At 35.0% G+C, this 27,226-nt stretch overlaps 1 protein-coding gene across 1 annotated transcript in view; it reads left to right on the top strand.

Moving 5' to 3' along the window:
* Positions 1-25,971, top strand: part of LOC131853994 (uncharacterized) — a 42,331-nt gene extending 16,360 nt beyond the window's left edge. Inside the window, exons 3-4 of the mRNA XM_059205113.1 lie at positions 20,239-21,693; positions 22,628-25,971. Of these exons, the coding sequence (XP_059061096.1) occupies positions 20,262-21,693; positions 22,628-23,727 (2,532 nt within the window). The 5' untranslated portion in view covers positions 20,239-20,261 and the 3' untranslated portion in view covers positions 23,728-25,971. The remainder of the gene's footprint in view (positions 1-20,238; positions 21,694-22,627) is intronic.
* The last annotated feature ends 1,255 nt before the right edge of the window (positions 25,972-27,226 follow it).

The raw sequence follows: 27,226 nt of genomic DNA, 5'->3' as shown, positions 1-27,226 counted from the left end.
TCATCATATGGTGCCCATTATACCCCTTAAACCCTGCAATTCTGCAAAATTAATGTCATGTTCCATACCATGTAATTTTACTGCTACGTCCCCTCAACCAGAACACATCTTTAAAACGCGGCTACACTAGTCCTAAAGTCAGACTAACGTCTGACAAATTTTGGAGTAATTTCTATACGAATGAGCGGTAGATAAAAAAAATTTTGATTAATTAATTCAAAAGTGCGTCAGTGTAAGTTTATTTGAATAAATGATTTTCTATTCTATACAGCTTAATGTTATCAGCTTCGTCAGCTAATACTAATCTTACATTAGATTGATTTAACTATGATTTGATAACAAATTTGAACAGGAAAGAAAAGACTGATTGTTTTACATATTTGCGAGGGTCCTCCTCTTCAAGCTTCGCAATCTCAGCTGATTATCGCTTAGTTTCATAACCCAACTGACCTGTTCTTGACGTCTATACCTAGTAGGTAGATTACAGAGTCAGTGAAAATTGTAAACTGTCGTCTTTATCATCATTATCTGCATCGTCATCATCAATCCGCTACAGTCCTCTACTAAACATAGGTCTCTCCCAAGGCACACAACTGGGTACGATGTTCAGCCATTCTGTTCCAGTTATTACCCACAACTCTGTCGTGTTGTGTTTATATTTTAGGGTAAACAGAAGATTACCTCATTAGGAAACTTCCATAGCTACAAATGAATGTTCAATGTCATTAACGGCGTCTTTATATCGCATCCACCATAATGTAGAGTGGTGTCTAATATAGGTTAATGGTACAGCTTCCGATATATTAACCCACAAAACAAAGTAAACAGTTATTATCATTAAATGTAATGGTTAATGAGCAATATAATTAAGACGCGGATACGTACAGTCGGCTGCAGTATTTGATGAACTTCTTGTATTATTTGAAGATCATAGAACTAGATCATAGATCGTAGACAATTACCACCGCGCTATCTAGTTCCACGGTAAACAGAGCGTGTGTTATGGGTACTAGACAACTGATATAAAAACTTTTTTTGTAAATACATACATAATATATTATACATAGAAAACACCCAGACCGATACAAACAATTATACTCATGAATACAATTGTTTGTACCGTGCGAGGAATCGAACCCGCGATCGTCGGAAGAAAAGCGGTGTCCTATACCGCTAGATCACCGAAAACAGTATTTCTAAACAATTGTCTAAGTATATCAATTTGCTTTAATAATAATAAATAAGTCAATATAAATCTATTTATTAAATTATTAAAAATAATATACCTCATCGATGGTCATGGGTTCGATTCCTCGTACACATTGTACCGGTCTGGGTGTTTTCTATGTATAGTATGCATGTACTTACATAAATATATAATATACATACATAGAAAACACACAGACCATGCTCGCACGATATAAACTGTAAAAGTATATTCATGCTCATGATTATAAAAGTTTATATCGTACGAGGAATGGAACCCGCGAGCATTGGATTACGGCTGCTATGTTAAACCGCTAAACCACTGAGGCCGTATATACATGTAAGCGTAGAATATCATTTGTACGTTTGTTTGTGACAATAACTGTACCTAGAATGTCGTTTGTACTCGATAGGCCGTTAACGCCATTATGGCTTTTATTACATTAGAATAAAGTACACTGGAGTGTGCTTCGAAGTTTACAGTCGTTACGGTCCAGGATACGATTCCCCATTGTGGCATACTCGGTACCAGTTGAAACTGGTTTCCGACTTAATTAAGTACTCACATATTCTGATGACTGAATTAAGCCTGGTGTTGGAAACACAGAGCAACAAAAACATCTAGAGGGAACACTACATATCTAAAATGGAGAAATTAAAAATAATATGAGATAGGAAAGTGTCGGCACTTCCTTTATTTATACTATTATTATTATAAGGTAAAGTTTGTGAGGTTGTAGAGGGGGTTGTAATCTCGGGAAATATTGAAACAATTTTGAAAATTCTTTCACAATAGAAAGCCATGTTATTTTTGAGTGTCAGACTATCAACTATTATATCACCTTATCTTAATCTTATTAATATTATAACCTCGAAAGGTTTTGAGTATATTTACTTACAATTTCACGAAAAACTATTGAACGGATTTTGATGAAACTTTAATATAATATACCTTATGAGAATAACATGTAGGCTATAATTTAGAAAGGTAAAGGTGAAGTATGATGCAGACGAAGTTGCGCAGGTCAGCTAGTACACCATATTATAACCTGAACAGTGGAAAATTTTTCACAGTAGTAGAATATGTTTACCGCCCAACGAAGTAGGCACGCGTTAGCTCTATGTTATTTGTATATTAACTACATAGTTATCCGCGACTTTATATAAACTTTCAACCCATATTTCACCCCCTTCTAGACCCCCCTCTAACTTAGTCTGAAGTATGTCTGTGTTATAATTAAAAGTACTTCGTAAACATTATTATAACATAGATTTTTCTTAAATAGCGGTATAATTTTTTTGTTACACGTATTATTATAATAGTAGATTTATTATGTATTATATAATAAAAATATAATCGAGCTAATTAATCATTCATCCTTTATTTCACCCCCTTCCAGACTTTGACGTGGTCTGATATGTATGTGTGTGTGTGTCAAACGCATGGTATTATGTGTAATAATTTATTTATTTATACTCTTTGTTGCATCAAATACAGAAAATAACTGTAATAGTAAATGTTAGATTACTAAATATTTTTTTTATTATTTGGTCTAGGTCACTATTTACGCAGACGAAGTAAGTAATATATGTATACATATGTAACTTCTAGTAATATATTTTAGGATATCACCATTATCACATGAATAACTCGAACGTTACTCATTTAACCACAGTAATGTCAGCATATTACTAATGTGAATAATAGATCTCTTCTAAAACCACAATATATAGAAATTACTTATGTATTACTCACTTCTATATGTAAAAGCAATATCAATGTATTTTATTATGGATGTAGCACCTGCTTGCGCTAACGGTATACGCTGGCGAAGCACCAGTGAAGGATGATAAGATAAACACGAGGTCAGGTCAGTTAGCACATCGTGGTGAATTCATCAGGAATTAACCACGATGGTTTCCAGGGAGAACCGCGTGGAGGTCGACCTAATGCATATGCATAATGGTATATTGCTAACAATGCAGTCGTCGATTACTAACAAGGAAAGGGGCTTTCCCCCATTCATCATCATCATCATCTCAGCCCGGAAGACGTCCACTGCTGGACATAGGCCTCCCCCAAAGATCTCCACGACGATCGGTCCTGCGCTGCTCACATCCAATGCCTTCCAGCGATCTTGACCAGATCGTCGGTCCACCTTCCCTTCCGTCCTTTCCCCCATTGTCTGTGTATAAAATTCTTTAAACAAAATAAACATTTCGTAGGTCCTTACTTAAAACATTGCTAGTCCCCAGTAGGTACTAACAAATTGCTTCCCTATTGTATATGTATTACATTCTTTAAAAAAATAATTTCCAATTTACTTATCACATGTAATAGAAAAACGTTGTCTCCTTCGGTACCTCAGTCTCACCTATTTCAGCCTGTTTAGCGACTTGCTTTGTAAGCTGTTTCGGTTGTAGGGTACAGATTAAGCAGTGAAATTACAGGGTAAGAGGCATGTTAGTCCTCTGGAAAGACAACGTATATAGTATCACGGGCGTCACATGATAACGTGATGACGTAGTGCTGTTCATGTATGTAGGCGACAGTTACCACTTAACATCAGTTAGGACGTCAGCTTGTTTCCAATTACGTAAAAATAATCTAATCATATATTAATAATATTATAAACGATAAAGTTTGTGAATATGGATGGATGTTTGTTACTCTACTATGCAAAAACTATTGAACAGATTTTAATGATACTTTACAGTAATATAGCTTATACCTCAGAATATAATAGAAATACATTTAATTATTATATGGATTGAACTTGCATTGAAGCAGTTTTGAATAGTCGTCACATTTTTTTCCAATCACCGCTCATTCAGAACGCTGTTTCATCACATAACATCTTATATATATAATTCTCGTGTCACAGTTTTCGTTCCCATACTCCTCCGAAACGGCTTGACCGATTCTCATGAAATTTTGTGAGCGTATTGAGTAGGTCTGAGAATCGGCCAACATCTATTTTTCATGTCATGTTAGGGGTATTCCACCCCTAAATTTTTTTTTGTTTTAAGGCAAAACAACGTTTGCTGGGATAGCTAGTATAGTCTAGGGGGGGTCGGGTCGGGTAAAACCGGGTAAAACCGCGAGAACACCTAGTAATTAATATATATGTTACGCGTATGAACGCGTGATATTTCCAATAGCATCCGAGTCCAAGTAAATATAGGTATTAATAATAATATATAGGTACATGTATATGTATGTATAGGGTTTTAAAACAATATTATGTGTATACTACAATATTTTAAATTTGACGCAGTCATTATTTACACGTATAATTAGTAAATTACGGGAGCTTACCATGTTTTATTTTTTATTGAGTTCTCGATATTTCGGCAGTGTTTCAACCGCCATGATCACGGGTAACTGAGTAGCTAAGCAGATCTTGTGTTACGGATACTAGACGACTGATGCAAATACTTAAATACATAATGTATATGACCACCCACCATACAAACTCATGAATACAAATATTTACAGTGAAGAATCGAACCAGCGACCATAGGACGTTAAGGCTAAACCACCAGACCATCGAGCCTGTTAGAGTCATACAAACCAATCGTAAACTTTAGGAGTCGGTTACACAAATAATCTTATTTTTGGTACTAATTAGTAAGTGGTAAGTGACCTAGTTACAGTATCCAGTTAAAAATGAACCAATTTACAAGTTAGCACTTCGGGTGTGAATCATGAATTTCACTGTGGAGTTGCGTAGTTTTTTTAACGATTGCTTGCACATTTTCGTAATTAGGGTAAATAGCTACCAGTAAAAACTATAGTTTGACAACTATTATTGAGGATGGGATGGTAAGAGGCATTGAGCAGCTGTGAAACGAACTTCTTTGCATGTCAATTTCCATGGATTCACGATACGTGTGTCCATCGTGTGGCAGAGAGGGCCAGCAGTTCCCAGGCCTTGTGATCCGGGTGTAAGTTTAAGGAGTCCCGAGTGGTGAAGTTGAGAGTTGCCAACGTCAACTTCACCACTACATTCCGATGGTCGCGGGTTCAACTCCTCGCACGGCACAAACATTTGTATTCATGAGTATGATTGTTTGTGTCGGTCTGAGTGTTTTCTATGTATATTATGTAATATTTTTATCAGTCTAGTGCCCACAACAATTTAGCGAGCTTAACTTGGGTCTAGATGGCGTTGTATGAATTATCCTGAGATTATTATTATTGTAGATTATTAATACAATTGATTTATAGAAATCTGAGCTGCAGTTAGTCAGGTAGATCGCCCATCTCCAGAGCAAGGTATACATTTAAACGAAAATAATAAAGCTGCAAAGACGACTTTGTACAAAGTGAACCTCGGTGAACCACATTCATAAATACGAGAATTAAAGGTAATACTGACCTCTACGCCAATCAGGGTTCAGTTTAATTAATCCATCCCATTATTGCTATCATACCATATATAACTATGCAATTTGAAACCTTAGGTTAATGTCATAAAGATGGTATTCGCTCAGCAGCGACTTTAAGTCATAAAATATGTAATCTATACCCGTGACGTAATTCCCGATTTCAGGGAACCCTTTCATGTTTACTTTTTTAGGGTTCCGTTGAGAATGGCTCGAATTAAATAGTAATCATTTTCAATTGAGTTCTAAAGGGAGTCTGCTTGCTTGTTTTGTTCGTCCCGACTTTTAGAGTCTCGGGTTCGATGCCCGCATATAAATATTTATATTCACATCTATATTATTAGTGCCTCGGTTGTCTAGCTGTTTGAAATATTATTAATGGTCATAGGTTCGATTCTAGCACTATTCAAATGTTTGTATTCATGAGTTTGATGCTTTGTTTTGATCTATCTGCTTTCTATGTATATTAGCTATTTATTTGGAATGTATTTAAGTGAATTCTAGAAGAATATTTAATTTATTTGTTTTTGTATGTATTATACAACTTATATTAATGGGATATTTACTATGATATACTAATATCTCATATAATATACTAATATTATATGAGATAATTTTGTTAGTTTGGACATTCGGGTTATCTCCTGTACAGCTGGTCCGATTTAGAAAATTATTTTATTATTGGATAGGCCAGTTATCGAGAAAGACTATAAGCTATATAACATCACACTATGACCAATAGGTCCGACACTGCAATGAACCATGTTCCAAAAATGGGAAAATGTGCAGCAGAAAATTTGGCGCGGGTCATATTTTAATATTTATTATATTTTGTTGTAAATACATACATAATATACCATAAAAAACATCTAAACGAATACTAACAATCATAATTATTAATTCATAAAATTATGAGTGTGAGGAATCGAACCTGCGACCACCAGAAAGTTAGGTGTGCTAAACCGCTAGACTACCGAGGCCGTCTTGTCCTTATTCTATCGTAAAGCTGATTCGATTAATATTGATTTATTAAATGCCGGTCGATTATATCTGTCTGTGTTTTTAATATAACTCATAAAGCTCCTTGCGTTGTATATTAAGAATACATGGAGGGTTCCGTACGTTTTATTAGAGCATCGCGTCGAATAAGATCTGAATTGATTCATTTAACTGCAGTTAAATGGTAGTATGTTGCTGTGCTATTGTGCAAATGTTTGGAAATGTATGGATAAGACTGACAATTCCATACACATACATATCGATGGCGTCAGTAGACTAGCGGTTTAACATACCGCTTCACTTCCGACGGTCGCGGGTTCGGTTCCTCGCACGGTGCAACATTTGTATTCATGAATATGATTGTTTGTATCGGTCTGGGTGTTTTCTATGTCATCCGCGACTTGCCTCTGGGCGTTTTCTATGTACGAGTATATTATGTATGTATTAACAAAAAATAGAAGGTCTAAGTATTTATATCAGTTGTCTAATACCCTTGACAACAGCTCTTACCGTGGGACTAGATGGCGCTGTGATAATTGTTCCGGATTATTTATTATATACATATTTATATACTGTTTTCATAATTTTTGTAATGTAAGAAGTGTCATTATTAACCATTTTAACAATTAAATTGGTTTTTAATGGACGCCTATTAATTGTATAGTATCCATAGTATACTCATACTCTACTTATATATATATATTGGGGACAAAGTATTTAAAAATATTAGATATTTTGATATCATTTCAATCACACCCAAAAAATAACCTGAATTTCCGAAAGTCAATAGTCCCAACAAAATATGAAACTTCATTCAATTATTATTCAGAATCTGAGTAACAAATATATTATATCTGTTATACAGAAGAAAAGGTTCTTTGTCTGCATCGATAATCTAGATATCTATAGACTAGATAGATTTGTTATTATATATATACTATTGACTTTCGGAAATTCAGGTTATATTTTGGGATCGCATAGATAATCTATCTAGATTATCTATGCAGACAAAGAATCTTTTCTTCTATATAATCGATTAGATTAGATAATCGATCCCGAGAAAGCACATAGATATTTTTAAAGGAAAAAATAAGGGGCAGAAAGAATAGATGAAAGGTTGTATGGAATCATCATTTTTAAATCTAGAAGCTTGAAACTTATTTTTTAGACTGTTGATTAGATATTTAAATGAATATGACGCTTTTGCAATCTTACTCTTTTTCTTTGTTTTTTTTTTTTCTCTTTTTTTTTTTGGGATTTTTGTGCACAAAATGTGACGATGACAGTCCCGTCGTACCTATACCAAATAGCAAAAATAAACTAAAAAACAACTAAAGAACTTAAACTAATATGATACCATCCAGAACAATAACTTGGCTGCATCGGAACCTGGTTCTGCCAATATTTCATGAAATACTCCTATATCTAACCTATTTATCTCCTATGTCTAACCTTATCACTACGACTGATTTAATCTTATTGTGTTTTTATATTTGAGCCTAAATAAATTAGTGCTGGTTGGTAGTTTGTATTCGCACGTTTCGACTTGTAAATGTGAACTTACAAGGATTGTTTAAAAGAGCAACACACAAGTTTCTTGCTTATTCTTCTTGTGATGAGACAGCTTTCCGAATAAGCGGTAGATTTAAAAAAATGTTGACTATTCAAAAGTGCTTAAATTAAGTTTATTTGAATAAATAATTTTCTATTCTATTCTATTTAACATTAGCAGTTTTACTCTTAAGGGGGTAAAATAAAATAGGGGATAAAAACTTGTATGGAAATTCATCATTTTTGTAGCTAAAACGATCTCATGCATTACTTATTTGTAAAATAATTGGCCTAAATAATTAGAATAGAATAGAATAGAATAGAAAATCATTTATTCAAATAAACTTAATTTAAGCACTTTTTTAGTCATAACAATTTTTTTTTTTCTACCATTTATGGAAAGCTGTCTCATCACAAGAAGAACGAGCAAGAAACTTGTGTGTTGCTCTTTTAAATAATCCTTGTAAGTTTACATTTACAAGTCGAAACGTGTGAATACAAACCACCAACCAGCACTAATTTATTTAGGCTCAAATATAAAAACACAATAAAATTAAATCAGTCGTAGTGATAAGAGCAGACCAGTCCCTACAAGCAGCACTAATATTTTAGGGAGCCCATTGACCCGGCCCACCACGCCGCCACATGTCTGGACATTTTAGTGAGCATGACTACTCATTCCACACGACCACGTCAGCTACAAAAATAATATGGTAGTTACAGTATTCGCACTTTACATAAGGATGCATGCGGCAATCAATACAAAAGCCGCTACGCTATCATATATCAAGAAAGCAGTATGAAAATTAAAATTATAACGTTGTCCGCAAATAAACTTATTCTTGCTATATATTGCTATCATCTATAAATTCATCTATCTTATAATAGGCTTTTTTACATAACATTTGTTTAATATAAGATTTGAATTGCCTCTCTGTAAGATTTAGCGTAGACTGTGTTTATTATATTTGACGCAATTACCATAAAATGAATTACTAACTTTGTGTAGACGGCATTTAGGTAAAATTAGCTTATTTTTATTGCGTAAGTTTCTACTTGTACAGTCTTTAAGTTTCTTGAAACTATCTAAGTTTTTCCTTGTATACATAATATTTTCATAAATGTACTGTGAGGCAACGGTGAGGATATTTGATTGTTTAAAGCATTGACGTAATGACTCTCTAGAACCCATACCATAAATAGAACGTATGGCTCTCTTTTGTAAAATATATATAGTATTTATATCGGCAGCTTTACCCCATAGCAGTATGCCATATGACATAATACTATGGAAATAACTAAAGTATACAAGTTTTGCCGTCGCCACGTCTGTTAATTGCCTTATCCTTCTAATTGCATAAGCAGCAGAACTAAGTCTACTGGCTAATTTTGAAATATGGGGCCCCCATTGTAACTTCGAGTCCACTGTTATTCCTAAAAAAACTGTATCATTAACAAAATTTACTATTTCATCATTAAGCAATAGCTGCGTATTTACTTGTTTTACATTAGGCAGCGTGAATTTAATGCACTTAGTTTTGTTGGAGTTCAATAATAGATTATTACATGTGAACCAATTTAGTATAGCAGAGATAGCATAATTTACATCGTCTAATTGATTACATTGGCGACCAATTTTAAACACTAACGAAGTATCATCCGCAAATAACACTATATCTGCAACTTTCTCTACCATGTAGGGAAGGTCATTTATATAAATTAAAAAGAGAAATGGGCCTAATATTGAACCTTGAGGAACGCCCATTTTTATATTAGAGCGGTGAATTAAAAAAGCTATCCTCAAGGTCACTATTCCAAGGACGAAGTCGCGAGCACAGCTAATAATTATAATACATTTTTATTCTGAACTAGCTGTACCCGTGACTTCGTCCGCGTGGAACTTAACTTTATTTTTCTGAAATAAAAGTAGCCTAAGTTATTGCTTATTGTATTAGCTCCAGCTATTTCAGAGATTACTCGGAACAAACAGACTGACTGACAGACAAACAAAAGTTGTAAAAAATGTTATTTTGTTATTTGTACCGTATATATGTCCTTCTGACTCGGTTCAGAGCCGTGCAATGAGAATTGTCGATGATCGCAATCTCTCTGGCGGTATCGAGCCACTTAGCTTGAGGCGAGACTACGCTTCGCTTTGTGTGTTCTACCGATTATACAACGGACTATGTTCTGAGGAATTGTTCGACATGATGCCGACAGCCACCTTTTACCACCGCACCGCTCGCCATCGACAGGGAATTCATCCCCACACGCTGGAACCTAAGTGGTCTCGAACAGTGCGGTTTCAGAGGAGTTTCCTCCCGCGTACACTTAGATTGTGGAATGAACTTCCTGCCGAGGTTTTCCCACGAGACTACAGCATGGGGTATTTCAAGAAGGGTATATTAAGGTTTCTTAAGGGTCAGTAACGCGCACGTGATACCCCGGTGTTTCAGGTGTTCATAGGCTACGGTAACCATTTACCATCAGATGGACCGTGTGCTTGATTGCCACCATCGTAGTATGTAAAAAAATTGTTATACATGTAGTAAAAACAGTTATTACAATATTACAAACAGGCACTCCAATTTTATTTATATGTACTGAATACCACTGGGCAAAGAAGCGGGCACAGTCTATAATATATATTTTAAATTCCTCGCAGGTATTTGTAAAACAGGTATGTAGTATGAAACTCCACAGCAAGTACCAAGGTACAGCATCCTATCCGCTTATCCCCGTACTGTTAAGCTGCCGACGAAGTTAAAGCACCGCTCGCTTTGAATTTCCCGCATCGCTTGTTCAAACTTACTTATTACACTGTACTTTAAACATCAATATCAAATATTAACCTTAAGGAAATATGTATAATATGTTAAATCATAGTTAGAGACACAATCCCTCCGATCGATACCCCGTCCAATGCAAAATTACTATGGCCTGAGCAGAGGATTAAACCCTAGTGGTGCCCTAAAGTCTTAGTGGTAGACTAAAGTCGTATCCGTCAGGCGGTAGTTCGCCTTCAGCCGCTACATAAGTTCTTCCGCAGGTTTGGAGTGCCATCTGCACTCGCTATCGTCCGGTGAAGCTATATATATACAGCATTAGAGTAATCTGAAAAAAGTATGTTAAACCATAGGTAGAGATATATATAAGAACATCTAATTAAAAAAACAAGGTTAGATAACAATATCGTTATTTTATTATATACTAGCGACCCGCGCTTCGCATAGATGCATTACAAATCTTTGAACTTATCGGATTGTTCTATACGGTAACACGTATGTATTATATATATAAACCTTCCTCTTGAATCACTCAGCTTTAGATTCCGTTGCGTAGTTAAAGAGATATAAGCGAACAGAGGCGACTTTGTTTTATACTGTGTAAAGATATTGCACTTTGCGAGGTAGGCGAGGTTGTATTATAAATCATACGTTACTATTTCTGAGAACTAAGATGTTACACCCATATACTGCCATGTCTCATATCCCTTCGATACAACTTACAAAACAAGCTACTTATGAAACACAACATACAAAACAAGCTACTTGTAAAACAACTTATAAAACAAGCTACTTATGAAACACATCTAACAAAACAAGCTACTTATGAAACACAACTTACAAAACAAGCTACTTGTGAAACACTTCTTACAAAACAAGCTGCCAGTGAAACACAAACAAGCTGCTCAGCAGCTGAAATAGGCGATATTAAGGTAACGACATTGTACCAACGCTACCTCAGTGAAATACATTCAAGATCTTAATATAATTCAACATCATAAAACGCAACATTGTTTATAAATTTGATTTGTCGGTGATTCTGATGTTCTCAAGTATGAAATAACAATTTTTACGACACAATATTATACTATAAACTTGGAAATATATGCCACATCCGCTGGTATAAATTTAGCAAAACGACTATCCTTTACTTACGCAATTGGCAATTGGACTGTCAAGATATTTACGACTAATTGGCAATTTGAATTTGTTAATAATTGAAAATATGAATTAATTAAAATGTAATTAATGACTGAAATATTGAAAATCAAATACCATTACGTGCAATTTTCATTGATTTTCAACATGTTTGAATTTTTGGGTATTTTTAATTCAGCTGAATGTTGGAGCGTGAAGATTATGAATGAATGAATGTTAGATTCCTTGATGGTACAACAGTTTAACACTTTGTACTCGTAATTATGCTTTAGAAAGTTAGCAAATAACCCGGAATTAGCGTAACTGTTGAGATGCGATGTCCCTTGTATGGAGACATACGAGCGCAACGATAAAAGCACTGGGGACATCAGTGGTTTTATCGTTGCGCTCGTCCGGGGACATATGAATGCAAAGGATTAACGCTTGCATCGCATGCTGGAGGACGTGATTTTTTTAATGGATTGACACTAGTGGAGGATGATGAAATGAGTATGAGGTCAGGTCAGTCAGTCCACATCGTGGCAAATTGACTAGGAATTTATCAAGATGGTTTTCAGGGAGAACCACGTTCAGGTCATCCTGACCTACATAGCTCGTAATTTTGTCATTATATAATTGCAGTTGTTGAGTGTATAAGCTTTGTTTTCTTTAGATCTAGATGGCGCTATATGAATTTATCATGTTAACTTTATTATTGTTACATTTGTTTGTTTCTTAGTCCAGTTATAGATAAAACCCCTTACATTTTTCATCCCTTAATACTTGTTGTTTTCAGTTGGTCCGCTATGAACTTGTATTGAAATAAACAACTCAATAAAACATAATGATAACTCCCTCTATCTATATTTGTGTCTTTTCCCATCATTCGAAGGAAAACTAATGATCCGCGAAGTAGCAAATCGTTAAATATTTATTTGAATTAATTACTGTATTTATCTTGCAATTGACATACTTACTATATATATTGTCATCATGGCTGAATCGCTGCAGGATTTACAACAGATGCTGAACGGCCTGGCTGAATCGTCTCAACGCATCGGTCTTCGGATGAATTTGGACAAAACCAAGATCATGTTCAATGATCGCATTCGTCCGGAACCGGTCGCCATTAATGGAGTATCTCTCGAAGTTGTTCAGGAGTATATTTATCTAGGGCAAACGCTCCAACTAGGTAAAAACAACTTTGAGAGGGAGGCCAAGAGACGAATACAGCTAGGCTGGGCGGCATTTGGGAAACTTCGTCAAGTCTTCTCGTCGTCGCTACCACAAAGCCTTAAGACCAAGGTTTATAACCAGTGCGTCCTACCCGTTATGACTTACGGTGCCGAAACGTGGACACTGACGATACGACTGGTCCACCAACTCAAAGTCGCTCAACGAGCTATGGAAAGAGCTATGCTTGGAGTTTCTTTGAGGGATAAAATCCGAAACGAAGTGATTCGCCAGAGAACTAAGGTCACTGACATAGCTCTTCGCATATGTAAGTTGAAGTGGCAGTGGGCTGGTCATATCTGTCGTAGAACCGATGCTCGCTGGAGTAGGCGTGTTCTAGAGTGGAGACCGCGAATTGGCAAACGTAGTGTAGGACGCCCCGCAGCTAGGTGGAGCGACGACTTACGTAGGGTTGCGGGTAGTAACTGGATGAGAAGGGCTGAAGATCGTGCCCAGTGGCGTGACTTGGGAGAGGCTTATATCCAGCAGTGGACTGCAGTGGGCTGATGATGATGATGATGATGATATTGTTTTTCTGTATTTATCTATATTTGTTTTATATATTAATTATTAAATTGCTTATTATCTCTGATCAACGCGACTGTTAACTGGTAGAAAATGCCATCAGGCATGAAGTCCGTTATGTTGTATACATAACGGACTTTGTGCAAAAGAATAAATATATAAATATATATTTATTCTTTTCCCCTTTGTTTATAAAAACTAATATACAACAAAATCAAATCATATCATCTTTTTTCATGTAGGTCTATTGCAGTCTTATGATATGTCAAATACGAATATGTAAGTACGGAGTGTTTTCGAGCTGAGAAGAACTGAGAAGTGACTCAGCTCTTACAACAATTACCTTTCCGTAGTCATTTCTGGTCATGTTTCTGAAAATTGCTTTGAACGTGTTAAGACATGTCCACTCTAAATAACGTATCCACTATACTAAAGGAGGGTCAATAAAAGAGTAACCTTTGTATATGTCTGTTAATTGTGTATCTACTATACTCGTTACTTACATGTATTTTTTATGAATGAATATCGCGTATAATAGGCCTCGATGGTCGCGGGTTCGATTCCTCGCACTGTACAGACATTTGTAGTCATAAATATGTATTGTTTGTTATATTGATTATTTTAATAATCTTTATTGAAATAAACTTAATATAAGCAATTTTGAATAGTCATATTTTTTTATTCTAACACTCATTCGGAACGCAGACTCAAGAAGAATTAGCAAGAAACTTGCGTGTTGATCTTTTAAATAAATACACATTAACAAGGATTAGACATGTGACAAACAACATAGAAACCGCTACGCACTCAGTCTTTGTGCAATTAGATATGTTGTCGAGGATTAGAACCCGCGACCGAAGGAAGTAAGGCGGTGTTTTACAAATACCTATGTAAATCACCAACCATACATCTACGGAATTCTGTAAATATTAAATTACTAATGAGACTTAGAATAGCGTTACATAAAACCCAGAACCCAGGACTAGTTCACTGCATTTCAACTACGTCACTCACTTGGTTATATTGCTAACTTTACTTTATTCCGATCGTGATGTTTTTCTGTCACTAAACGAGACTCGTCCGTAACTTCTGTTATTACCCCAAAGGACAAAGGGTGAAGGTTCACTGAGTAAAATTAGAATTTTATTTTTGGCAAAATATTTACTAGAATTGCCGCGTGGTGTCGCTCGCTGTTGAAAAGAAATATGGACCACTGCTAGGTCCACTGGCTAAACTTAGATATTCACATTTTGGCTAAATGTTTACTAGAAGTGCCCTGTGGTGTCGCTAGCAGTTAAAAAGAAATAGGGGCCACTGCGAGGTCCACTGAGTAAGGTTAGATATTATATTTAGCTAAATTTTTACTAGTACTGACGCGTGGTGTCGCTCGCAGTTAAAAAAGAAATAGGTGGCACTGCGAGGTCCACTGAGTACAATAATATATTGTTATTTTTGACAAATTTTTTACTAGATGTGCCGCGTGGTGTCGCCCGCACTTAACTAGAGAAGACTAGCTGTTTTAATACTTCATTATAAAGTATCATTTTTTCAACCGCTATAGGATAGGATCATATCGTTATTTTTTTATTATTCAATTTGAGAATTTTTTATTTAACTATGAGGTCATCAGTACACATTACTAACAATCCCTACCTCTTTGCCTTGTTTTTTTTATCATTTTTACATAATTGGGTATGTGACTGTATTATCTGTGAAAGGAACAATAAAGAGTTTCATTCATTCATTCATTCATTCAATCAATCCCCTTACCTCCATATCGAGATGTTTATTAAACCCTATTGTTATTAATAAAAAGTGTGATTATTTTGCATGTTTCTAAATATCTCAAAAGTTATTTCTTTGTGAAATTACACATGTTTGTTTATATCGAAACATGTACAAAACTCGTTTTCAAGTGTTTGTATTAAACTAGTGATACGAGATATAAATATTAACTTCATTGCTCCATATTTATTTATTTTTAATGTACTAGTAGGTACAATATATATGCCGAACTTAACACCAAAACATTCTGGCGCTCTCTACCAGTCAAATAAAGTAAACTGAGAAATTAGTAAGCGGTTCATTATAGTTCCCGAACATACCTATGTGGTAACTTTTTAAATTATATAAACGATATAAATGAAATTTGGTACACAGATAGTCTAGATCTTGAGAAAGGATATAGGCCACTTCTTGAAGCAAAAAAAGGGTTGTAAGGGGTTGAAAGACGAGATGAAAGATGGTATGGAAGTATCGTCGTTTTTAGAAGCTTGAATATTATTTTTGAGCTGTTGATTAAATATAAGTAAATATGACTTTGAAAGTTTCTCAAAATTTTACTCTTAAATAAAATAGGGGATGAAAATTTTATGAAAATTCGTCATTTTTGTAGCTAGAGCGATGAAATTGATTTCTTTTAGCTTTTTTGGATTAGATTATGAAATGTTTTTTGACCAAGGTCACTATTTCACGCGGACGAAGCCGCGGGTACAACTAGTAACATATATTTTTTTAAATAAACTAACGGTGGACCTTATCGTAAGTGACAACAGCACCAGTGCACCAGCACTGACTACAATGTCATATGAAATTACTGGGTAAAGAAATATTCTTTACCCAGTAATTTCACTAGCTTATCTCAACGAAACAGCTTATAAATCAAGCTTGGCGGCCGATAGGTGAGTCTGTGGTACTCACACTGACGAAGTAGCAAACGATAACAGCAACTCTAATGTTTTTTAAATTAATATATTTCTATAAATGTAACAAAAGTTTTGGCTGTTTTCGTTACTGTTTTTATGGGTCAAATGAATTATTTAATACTACAAGACTACTAACATGTGTGAGTACAACGCTCTCTTTTGTCTGAAATCACTGAACAAACTTATAAAATAAGTGGGGGACAAATTACGACGCCATTAGTGACGTAAGAAAGAGACTTGCTTCACGGTACTTGGGACGGGACATAACAGTTCACTATATAAAAGCTTTTGGTACAAACGATGAGCGGAAGAGATTCTTTAAAACTTAATTTTAATGCTGCCTCGGTGGTCTAGCAGTTTAGCACACCGCCTTATTTCCGATGGTCGCGGGTTCGATTCCTCGCAAAATAATATAAACCCATTAAGCAATAAAATGGACTCCACTTCTTAGATACTCGCATTAGAATAGATGATAATGTTAACTGTATACGGGTGGAGCCACTATCCACGTTTTGTTGTACGATTCTGGAGGAATGAGATGCTCTACTAGCTGACTCGCGCAACTTCGTCTGTAGCATACTTACTTGACATTTATCATTATATTTCGTCCAATCTATATAATATATATTTAAATTACAGCCTATGTATTATTTTAATTCATAATCTATATTACTGTAAAGTTTCATCAAAATTCGTTCAATATTTTTTGCGTGAGAAAGAAACAATCTATCTATCTATCCATTATCACAAACTACTCGCGTTCATAATTGTACTGTACATCTATATATTTTTTATTAATGAGTATATATTTCATTTGAAGTCAGGTCTCGTTTACGATTTCTCTCACTAGTCAGTGAGAGAACTTCCGGGCAAGAGGCTCTCTCACTAGAATACTTCTTACTAATATTAGGAAGTTGTATTCTACTTAGTAACTTACTAATATTAGTAAGATGTATTCTACTTAGTAACCTACTAATGTTAGTAAGATGTATTCTACTTAGGAACTTACTAATATTAGCAAGAAGTATTATACTTAGTAACTTACTAATATGAATAAGATGTAGTGTGCTTTGTAATTTACTAATATAGATAAGAAGTGTTCTACTTAGTAACTTACTAATGTTAGTAAGATGTATTCTACTCAGAAACTTACTAATATTAGCAAGAAGTATTCTACGCTAATCTATAACTATGTCGCTTCCTCTAAATGCGCTCACTTAGACCACCACACTACGTACACAATCATAAGGCTGGGATCACATCTCGGAACGCACTTCTGCCCAAATTGCTTGGTTTATTCTCGCTCCTACGTGAGAATGTAATTATCTTAGCCTTCGCGAATTATTTCCCCGCCATTTGAACATTCCCGTATATTAAACTCTTGTTTGGTGAAAAACATATCCGGGATAGAATGCATAGCATTGTTATTGTAATTTCGCTAATTATAATAATGGCGTTAGCTTCAAGATTCAGCAAGGAGTGTGCCCATTCTGCTAGTAATGTCGCTTATAATTTATTTATTTACCTTCGCATGGGTGTACATTTATTATCTTATATATAAAATTCTCGTGTCACAGTTTTCGTTCCCATACTCCTCCGAAACGGCTTGACCGATTCTCATGAAATTTTGTGAGCGTATTGAGTAGGTCTGAGAATCGGCCAACATCTATTTTTCATCCCTCTAAATGTTAGGGTTAGTTCACCCCTAAATTTATTTTTTAGACAAAATTTTTAGTTTCTTATTTTTTATGATACAACATACAAAAATACAAACAATCCTAAATTTTCACCCTTCTATCATCAACCCCTATTTTTTTATAGTGTTATTAATTGATATGGCAAAACAACGTTTGCCGGGACAGCTAGTTATATTTATATATATAACTAGCTGTCCCTTCCTCATGAATTAAAAAAACCGCTTCAATATCCGTTGCGTAGTTTTAAAGATTTAAGTACAGACAGCGACAGCAACTTTGTTTTCTACTATGTATATAATAATGATGATAATGATATTTGGAAAATCAACACTATGTACAGACGGTAATAAATATAATTAAAATTATAGGTTTTTACAGATAGAGGTAAGATAGAAAAAAATATTCACAGGACGTAATAATAATCCTAAATAATGCAGACAATGCCATCTAGTCCCTAGATGAATAGAGCTCGTGTTATGGGTACTAGACAACTGATATAAACTTAGTATAGTGTTATTTTTAAATACATATATATAACAATGATCCTGTAAAAACATGGAAAAAGTAGCTAATATGTTTGAGCCTCGGTGGTTTAGCACACCGCTTTACTTCCGATGGTCACAGGTTCGATTCCTTGTACAGTACACACATTTGAATTCATGAGTATGATTCTTTGTATCGGTCTGGATGTTTTCTATATTTATTATGTATTTGCAAAAAATATCTAAGTATTCAATTAGTTATATATATACTCATAATACAAGCTCTGCTTATTAATTCACTTGTAAGTAGTATAGATTAACCTTTACGCACTTTTCCTTTAAAATGAAATAATGAAATTTAAAAAGAGTCTCAAGACAAAAGAACGTCAATTAATTTTGTTACAAACTTTTCAGGCGTACATGAAATAAAACCGTCTCTATTAAACTGCGCGTTTTACTGTAGTTCATTTATATTTATGTGACTTAATGAAAATTAACCTTATTTAACTTTGGAGACTAATTAGGGATTAATGAAAGTAATTTACGGTCCATCACGACTGATACCCCAGATGGGGTAGTCAGAAGCATTATCAAATGTTGCTGTTTTTTTTTCGGACTACTTTAAGGCTGTTGGCCGCAGCTGGCTTTTACAGCCTCACCGGATGAGGGGGTGAGTGCAGATGACACTCCAACCGGCAGGAGGACTTATGGAGCGGCTGAAGGCTAACTCCCGCCTGACTAATACGACTTTAGTCTGAGGGCACCGCTAGGGGTTCTAACTTCGCCTCAGGCCGTCGTAATTTCGATCCCCGTTCGAATTGGACGGGGGATCGATCGAAGGCGTGTTGCTGTCGTTGTGAATACATGTCCTTATTTCATATTGTATAGAACTATCGTCATTTTTAAGCTAGAAACTTAAAACTTATTTATTAGGCTATTGAAAAAATATACGTAAGTATGACATTCAAAGTTTGTAAATATATTACCCTTAAAAAATAGGGCATGAAAGTTTGTATGAAAATTGATACACTTCAAATATCGAATTAAAGTATTTATACCTATATATCTCAGTTTAAAATAATTATTCCATGCGGACGAAGTCACAGGCACAGCTATTACACACACGATTAAAAAAAGTGAGTGTAGTGTTACATCTGGTAACGTGGCGTATTAATATCTCTTTTATCTTTAAAATTATGTACCTATTATAAATTACACGTGAGATACTTATGCATTACCATAAAGTTAAAACAATATCCAAAAATAAACCTCCGAATGTAACAGAACTCATTTTTATGCCATCGCCAACTGTTTATTTATAAAAGCACTTTTATATCATCGGTTAATACCATACGTTTATAAAGTTTACAGTTTGTAAAGTACACAAAACGATTTCGTGTCTTAATGTTGCTATTAAACTACCTCGCGTGTTACAGCGCCATCTATTTTCGACCGCGTTACACTAATAGCTTTTATAGCACTTCCTCTCTCAACTACATGTGTAAAGTGACTTTTTTATTTGTTACAGGTTTGGCAGCTCATAAGTCAAAAATGGACAAGACAGTCCTGCGTTCGGTCTTCGTATTTTGTCTCATCCTGGCAGTAGAAGCTGATTTCACATCGAACTGCCCAAAAGAGTGCAAATGTGTTTGGGCGAGTGGTAACAAAAGAGCTAACTGTTCTCGAGCTGGTCTACAAAACATTCCAAAAACTTTGAGCTCCGACATCCAGAATCTTGACTTAGAATACAATCCTCTCTACGAAATATCGAGTAACGCATTCGATGATGTTCAATTGATCAATTTAAAGAAGCTTCAATTGAGTTATTGCAAATTAGAAACAATCCATAGAAATGGTTTCAGTGGTCTCGCAATCATGATTGAATTAGATCTATCGAAAAATTTTCTAAAAACTTTACACCCTGATACGTTTAGAGAAACTACTAAAATTAGATGGATAATATTAAAAGATAATCAATTAGAAAAACTAGAAGACGGTCTTTTTAGTAATCTGGAGTTTTTACAGAAAGTCGAACTAAGTAACAACCATATAGTACAAATCGGAATCAAAACATTCTTTAATGTTCCGAAACTAAACACATTAGAATTGGACGGTAATAAACTTGAATATGTTAAGGTTGATGCACTAAATTCACTGACATTATCCAATTTAAATGTTCATGACAATCCTTGGCGGTGTGACTGTTATCTTCAACCTTTTAGAAATTGGGTCATTAGCAAGCATCTATACACTTCGCCTATAATTTGTCAAGAACCGTTAAAAGTCCAAGGAAAAACATGGAAGGAGTTAGATACGGGTGACTTTGCTTGTCGACCAACTATTGTTTACCCTTCAAATAGTACGACCGTCAGATCATCAGACAATAATATCACGCTAGCGTGCCAAGTAAATGGAAATCCACTGCCAGAAGTTAACTGGGTGCTGAATGATCAAATTATTGACAGTTCTCGTAGGTATCAAGGTGAATTAAAATATAATATAGCATCAAGTAGTAACGACAATAGCAAATGGGTAAATCTAACAGTATTAGATGCTGGTAGTACAGATAGCGGTGAGTATTTATGCGTGGCCAAAAATCAAGGAGGTATGGAGGAGAGAAACGTAATTCTTGTGGTAACACATATAAATCATGACGTCATATCTCCAACAGGAATGGACAATGATATGCTCCCACTTTTAATAGGTACAGTTGCTACAGCCGCTATATTATTGATAGTTATTATTGTATTATGCTACTTCTGCTGTCGGCGGCGAATGTCGGAGAAGAAAAAAGCGAACGTGTCTAACGGGGAAGCTTTGATAGAGGGATCAGTTATTCCAGAAATGGAGAAAAGTTTAAACACTGCCGTAAATCCAGTTATCAAGCCCCCGAGGAGATATGATGCACCGCCTTCCATCACCAGTGGCACGGAGTTGTTAGAATTAAATAAAACACTGCTGGACAATGATTTTATATATGGAGGTAAGTTCATACAGCTCTTCAAATTATGATATTATAATGATGCTCTTATATGTTAATATATAATATTTAATACTTCATATTGACGAAATAATATCTCACTACTCCTACTAATGTACGGTTGTCAATATTGGAACACAATACAATACTTCAAAGCAGTGCAATTCAGTCGTTAGGCTCGCCTGAAGTCACGTTTGATTCAATATGTACGGTACATATTTATATATGCATATTGATCAGAACTCTGAGTTCTAACAGATTAGCACACCGTCTTACTGGTCAGGGGTTCGATTCCTCGCACGGTATAAATATGTGTATACATGAGTATGATTTGTATAGGTCTGGGTGTTTTAAAAAACATTGTATCTATATATTTATATCAGTTGTCTAATACCCACAATTTGAGCTTTGCTTACTTTGGACTAGATGGTCCTATGTGAATTATTGTGAAATATAATTATTATTATATCAAATATTCAGTTCAAATGGGATTAGAAAGAAGCAGATGACGACGATGACGATGATCGAGTGTTTTCGAAGTGAATTCGCAACATCGACAGTTGACAATACCTGTAACTACCCCACTGGGATAACAATCGTGACAGAGTGTTATGTCAATGAAGGTTAATGTAGCTAGAATGATACCTAGTTAATATATATTGTCAACCCCTAAGGGTGGCGGTCCACCTAATGGAAAGTTACGCCGCTTATAGGCATTAAGCTGTCATATTTAAAAATTAACCCGTAATGTAATGTCTAACATTGTACTAATTTATTATTATACATTTTATATATTCTGCGAACTTGCAAAGATTTTCAAACAAACAGAATATAATGCACTGTTGATCTTTAGAATTACAGCAGAAATTTTTATCAATATTTTATATTTTCAAATTATTGTAACAAAAATATAATGAAGTAATAATTTCTATTACAGCACACAATGACGACGACAAACGATCACTAGAATTCGAACTTGCAACGAAAAGATCACACGGCGGTCTTGACGTAGAGTATGAACGAGCGGACGGACGGGCCTATCCTCCAGATCTTCTGTCTTTCCCACCGAGAGCAGCCCAGATTTCTCCAGCAGCGAGCAATGCATCGACAGTGCCCGACACCACAAGATTACCTGCACAAATAAATCCAGTTAGTCCAATGCATTCACCGATTTACGGCGTGATGGCCAACCCAAATGTTTATAAAACTTTGCCATATTCTCGGTCACAATCACCCTTCATAGCTCCTTTAACTCCATCTGTTGTTACGCCAAGACAGGGATATGTCACAATTCCAAGGAGGCCTAGAGTGCCTAGTTGGTCGAGTACGGCAAGTACTCAAATTATGCCAAGTGCTGAGGCTCAAGAACCCTTATATGATAATTTAGGGTTAAGAACAACTGCAGACGGTAGTTCAGTTTTATCTCTGAACAAAACAGGATTAGAAGCCCAGTTCTCACCAATGAGAAATCGTCCATTGCCAGCTACTCCAATAGTTTACCAACCACCGCATCCGGCTTATTGTACTCCTATTGAAGAACAAGAGCCATCGTCTTCTCCTGTTCCTGCTCACTATGGAACAAATATGAGAAGTAGTATCTCGTCACAATTATCATCGCAACTTTCTACACCGGGCCCACAAGAACCAATGAGTCCAAGGATAAGTTGGAGTGCGAAAAACACCTCTACTCCTCAACCAGATTCCAAGAAAACACTGTTTGCCTACCCTGATAGAAAGAGCATAGATAGTCAATCGCAGGCATCTGATATTAGTACGTTGAGTCGGAAGAGTAACAAACCAGAGACAGGATCCCTGAGAAGAAATCCGAAAATTGAGAAAGAAGAGTTAAGATCACCGTCTAAAGATGACACGCGAAAAAACGAAAATATTGTGTCTCAAAACCAGTCGGAAACACTTGGCAGAAGTGGAAAAATTCCACCAAGACCTCCCCCAAAGCCCAAAAAAAAACTTAGCACAGAAGTGAATCCCAATGAAACACTTTTAGAAGATGAGGGTGAAGACGGCACGGAGGTGTAGCAACCGGGTGACTAAGTGAATAAAATCTACCAAAGTGCCAAGAGGTGAAGTGATCAAAGTGACACAAGTGATAAAATTGAGTATAAACCAATCGTAAAAACGATTATTTTTTCGCGGTGCTCGTGTAAATATCGTTCGTGCTAGGTTTTTTACCTTTGCGTACAATTAAAACATTATGGACCATTTTAAAAGTATTTAAGTGTTTATTGTAATAAATATTGACGTTCAGGACACCAAGGTATCTTAATCAATGGTTTAGTTTTATTTTTTAAGTATTTATTCTTCGTAATAACTATTGGTTAAGAGGGAACGTTAGTTGAGCTATTTTTGTTGCTAGTTCGAGCGGCATAATTTTCATCCACTTCCAAGACTGATTATTCTAAATTAACAGTTTTCTCGTCTGACATTCCCTTGTTTACATTATTCCAATTATCAATAGATTTGCTAGAATGATTTCACTAACAGTAGAATATATTTGGAAGACTGATTGTGATTGTTAGTCGCTTTTATCTATTGATAATGTCAATAGCTACATTATAGCGTTTGTTATGGGTTTTGTAGGAAATATTTTAAACGTTAATATCCATACATATTGCATGTAATTTCAGCGAATGCAGGACATCAGCTTAGACAGATTCATTGATTAGATGGTGCATTATGTTTTTTAAATAATTTAAACGGTTAATGGAAGAGTTTCTGAAATATCTCTATATGATTGTACAATTTAATATGTATGGCTATTAATTTAGGTGCGTATTACTTGATTAGAATGTTCAAAAAGATATAATTGTCTGTACCTATCATATAACAAATTTAAAACTACACAATGTATTTATTTACAATACATAAATTTATATGAAAATTGTTTCATGCGAGAGTATTGGAGTAATATAAAGAAATGTTGAAAATTTCTCCGCTGTAGACAACAGATTGAAATATACGAGGTTTTTAGATATGTTAGTTTTAATACATTACTGTTTTCATGTAATTGTTAGGTCTCTTTCGTAATATCTCAACGAAAATATTTTGACTTCGCCTAATCTAAGTTAATATCATTTTAGTTTTATATAACGAGGCTGTTTGTAAGCACATTCTCAAGTTCACTGACGTGAAAAGCATTTTGCAATTCTATATTTTAATGTATGGTTCCTAGCGCTTTTTTGTATTTTTATTACTGTATGTTATCATATTAAATAAGTTTTTGGTTTCCATTTTAGAACGTTGGTGCTTATTTTATTGTTCATATATACGATGCTACTAAATTACCTGCATTCCCTTCTACAGGTGGTATTACTGGATGTATACCAACATTGAGATAATGATGGAATTTCGTGTCACTAATGTATTTTTTTGTACAATAAATATCTTAGTGTAAATTGGTTTTTAAATATAGATGTAGAACTTCCTTGCTATATGAATAAAGACCTAATTATATGCAATGAAAAAAATTACGACATATTTTTTTTATAATTTTATATATACAAGTACAAAATCGAGAAATTCCTTCAATAATACTTGTATAAAATTATCGTGTTACAGTGTTTATAAAGAAACTCATCAGAAACGGCTAGACCAATTCTTATGAAATTTTGTTTGTATATTTCACTAGGTCCAAAAATGGAACGTAAACTATTTTTCACACCTATAAGTGATAAGGGGGGTCGATTATTAATATACTTAAACTGATTTCAAAGCAAATAATTTTATGGTAAATAAAGGTAATTTTTTTTACCTCTCTCGGCGTTACGTTTCTCCAGTCAGCTCGTGAAAACGGCTAGTGCAACCTAGACAAAACGTCGAGAGAGGTAAATATCTTTATTTACTAGAAAATTATTCTTGTTAAAATCCTTTTAACTGTATTAATAATGTGTACTAAACAGGAAAGGGTGGCCCAATCCACTCTTTTGAAATTTTTTCTGTAATAATGTTTTTTTATGTTTGTCATTAAAAAATTACAACTGTAGTAGAGAATGGGGATAAGTACTTTAGTAGCTCATATTGATATGTTTACACTTCATACTGCCACTATACGAAGTACATATACGAAGTAATTAATTACACTCGTTTATTTTTAATGTTTTAGACGTTTTTTTATTGTCCTGTCACGTGCTATTTTATCGAGCTTTAGGTTTACACAAGTTTATTGTACAATTCACTGTTTTTTACATTAATTGTAAACATCCAGTTTTTTTATAGTGTTAAGTGCTGTAAATACGAATATTATTAAAACTGATTAAAGCTATATTTCAGTAAATTGGTTTTTGTTTACTATTTTTAATTCAACTTAATTAAAATGTGGGATTCCCCATTTACATTGAATCCCCCTAAATCATCCCTACTAATATACTAATGCGCCTGAGTATGTCTGTTCGTTTATACCTTTTCACCAGTAAACGAAAAATAGATTTCTATATTTAGTTTATGACTAGCTATACCCGCGATTTCGTCCGCGTGGAATTTAACTCATTTTTCTAAAACAAAAGTAGTTGCTCCTTACATCAGCTACCTGCCAAAAAAAGTCCCGACAAAATCGGTCCAGCCATTTCAAAGGTTAGCCGGAACAAACCGACAGATAAACCAAAATTTAAAAAACCGTACCGTATTTATATTCATATGCATGTAGTAATAAACGGTTATTTCAATATTACAAACCGACACTCCAATTTTATGTATATGTATAGATTGGAGAACTCTTTTGATCGTACCGCTCATGGATTGGTCTTAATGAACTTAAACGTGAAAATAGATTTAATGTATTGGAATTTAAAAAAAAACAAAAGCAGTCAACTGTTTGTATATTTATAAATAATAAAATACGTTAGTGAATAGATGTGGTAGAGACTGTCTCCCAGAAAAGTTGAAGGGCAAAAATCGTCTGAAAATTTCTATGGGCAGGAGTAGACTAAGCACCTAAGCAGGTGCTTGGGGCCCGTAATTTTTAAAATTACCGAATGCTAATTTTTATACTATGATGGTGGCAATCAAGCATACGGCTCATCTGATGGTAAACGGTTACCGTAGTCTATGAACCCCTAAAACACCAGGGGTATCACGTGCGCGTTGCCGACCCTTAAGAAACCTTAATATACCCTTCTCGAAAAACCCCATGCTGTAGTCTAGTGGAAAAACCTCAGCAGGAAGTTCATTCCACAATCTAAGTGTATGCGGGAGGAAACTCCTCTGAAACCGCACTGTTCGGGACCACTTAGGTTTCAGCATATGGGGATGAATTCCCTGTCGATGGCGAGCGGTGCGGTGGTAAAAGGTGGCTGTCGGCATCATGTGTCGTGACTCATCGAGTGAAAATATTCCCAGACTCACAATGTTGCCTAGGACCCACTTTATCCTTAGTCCGCCACTGTGTATAGGGTATCAAAATATTCTCAAGTAATAATAACAATATTTAGCATATATTACAGACAAAGTCGCAGGCTAAACTAGTGTTCAATGACCCGATAGTATCGCAGTAAACTTGAGCTTAAAACGAAGCCAAAACAAA

Source organism: Achroia grisella, unplaced genomic scaffold (genome assembly GCF_030625045.1).
Source record: "Achroia grisella isolate CSIRO2021 unplaced genomic scaffold, CSIRO_AGI_Agris_v1 utg918, whole genome shotgun sequence".
In the NCBI taxonomy this organism is placed as follows: domain Eukaryota; kingdom Metazoa; phylum Arthropoda; class Insecta; order Lepidoptera; family Pyralidae; genus Achroia; species Achroia grisella.
This window is presented reverse-complemented; position numbering and strand designations above follow the sequence as displayed.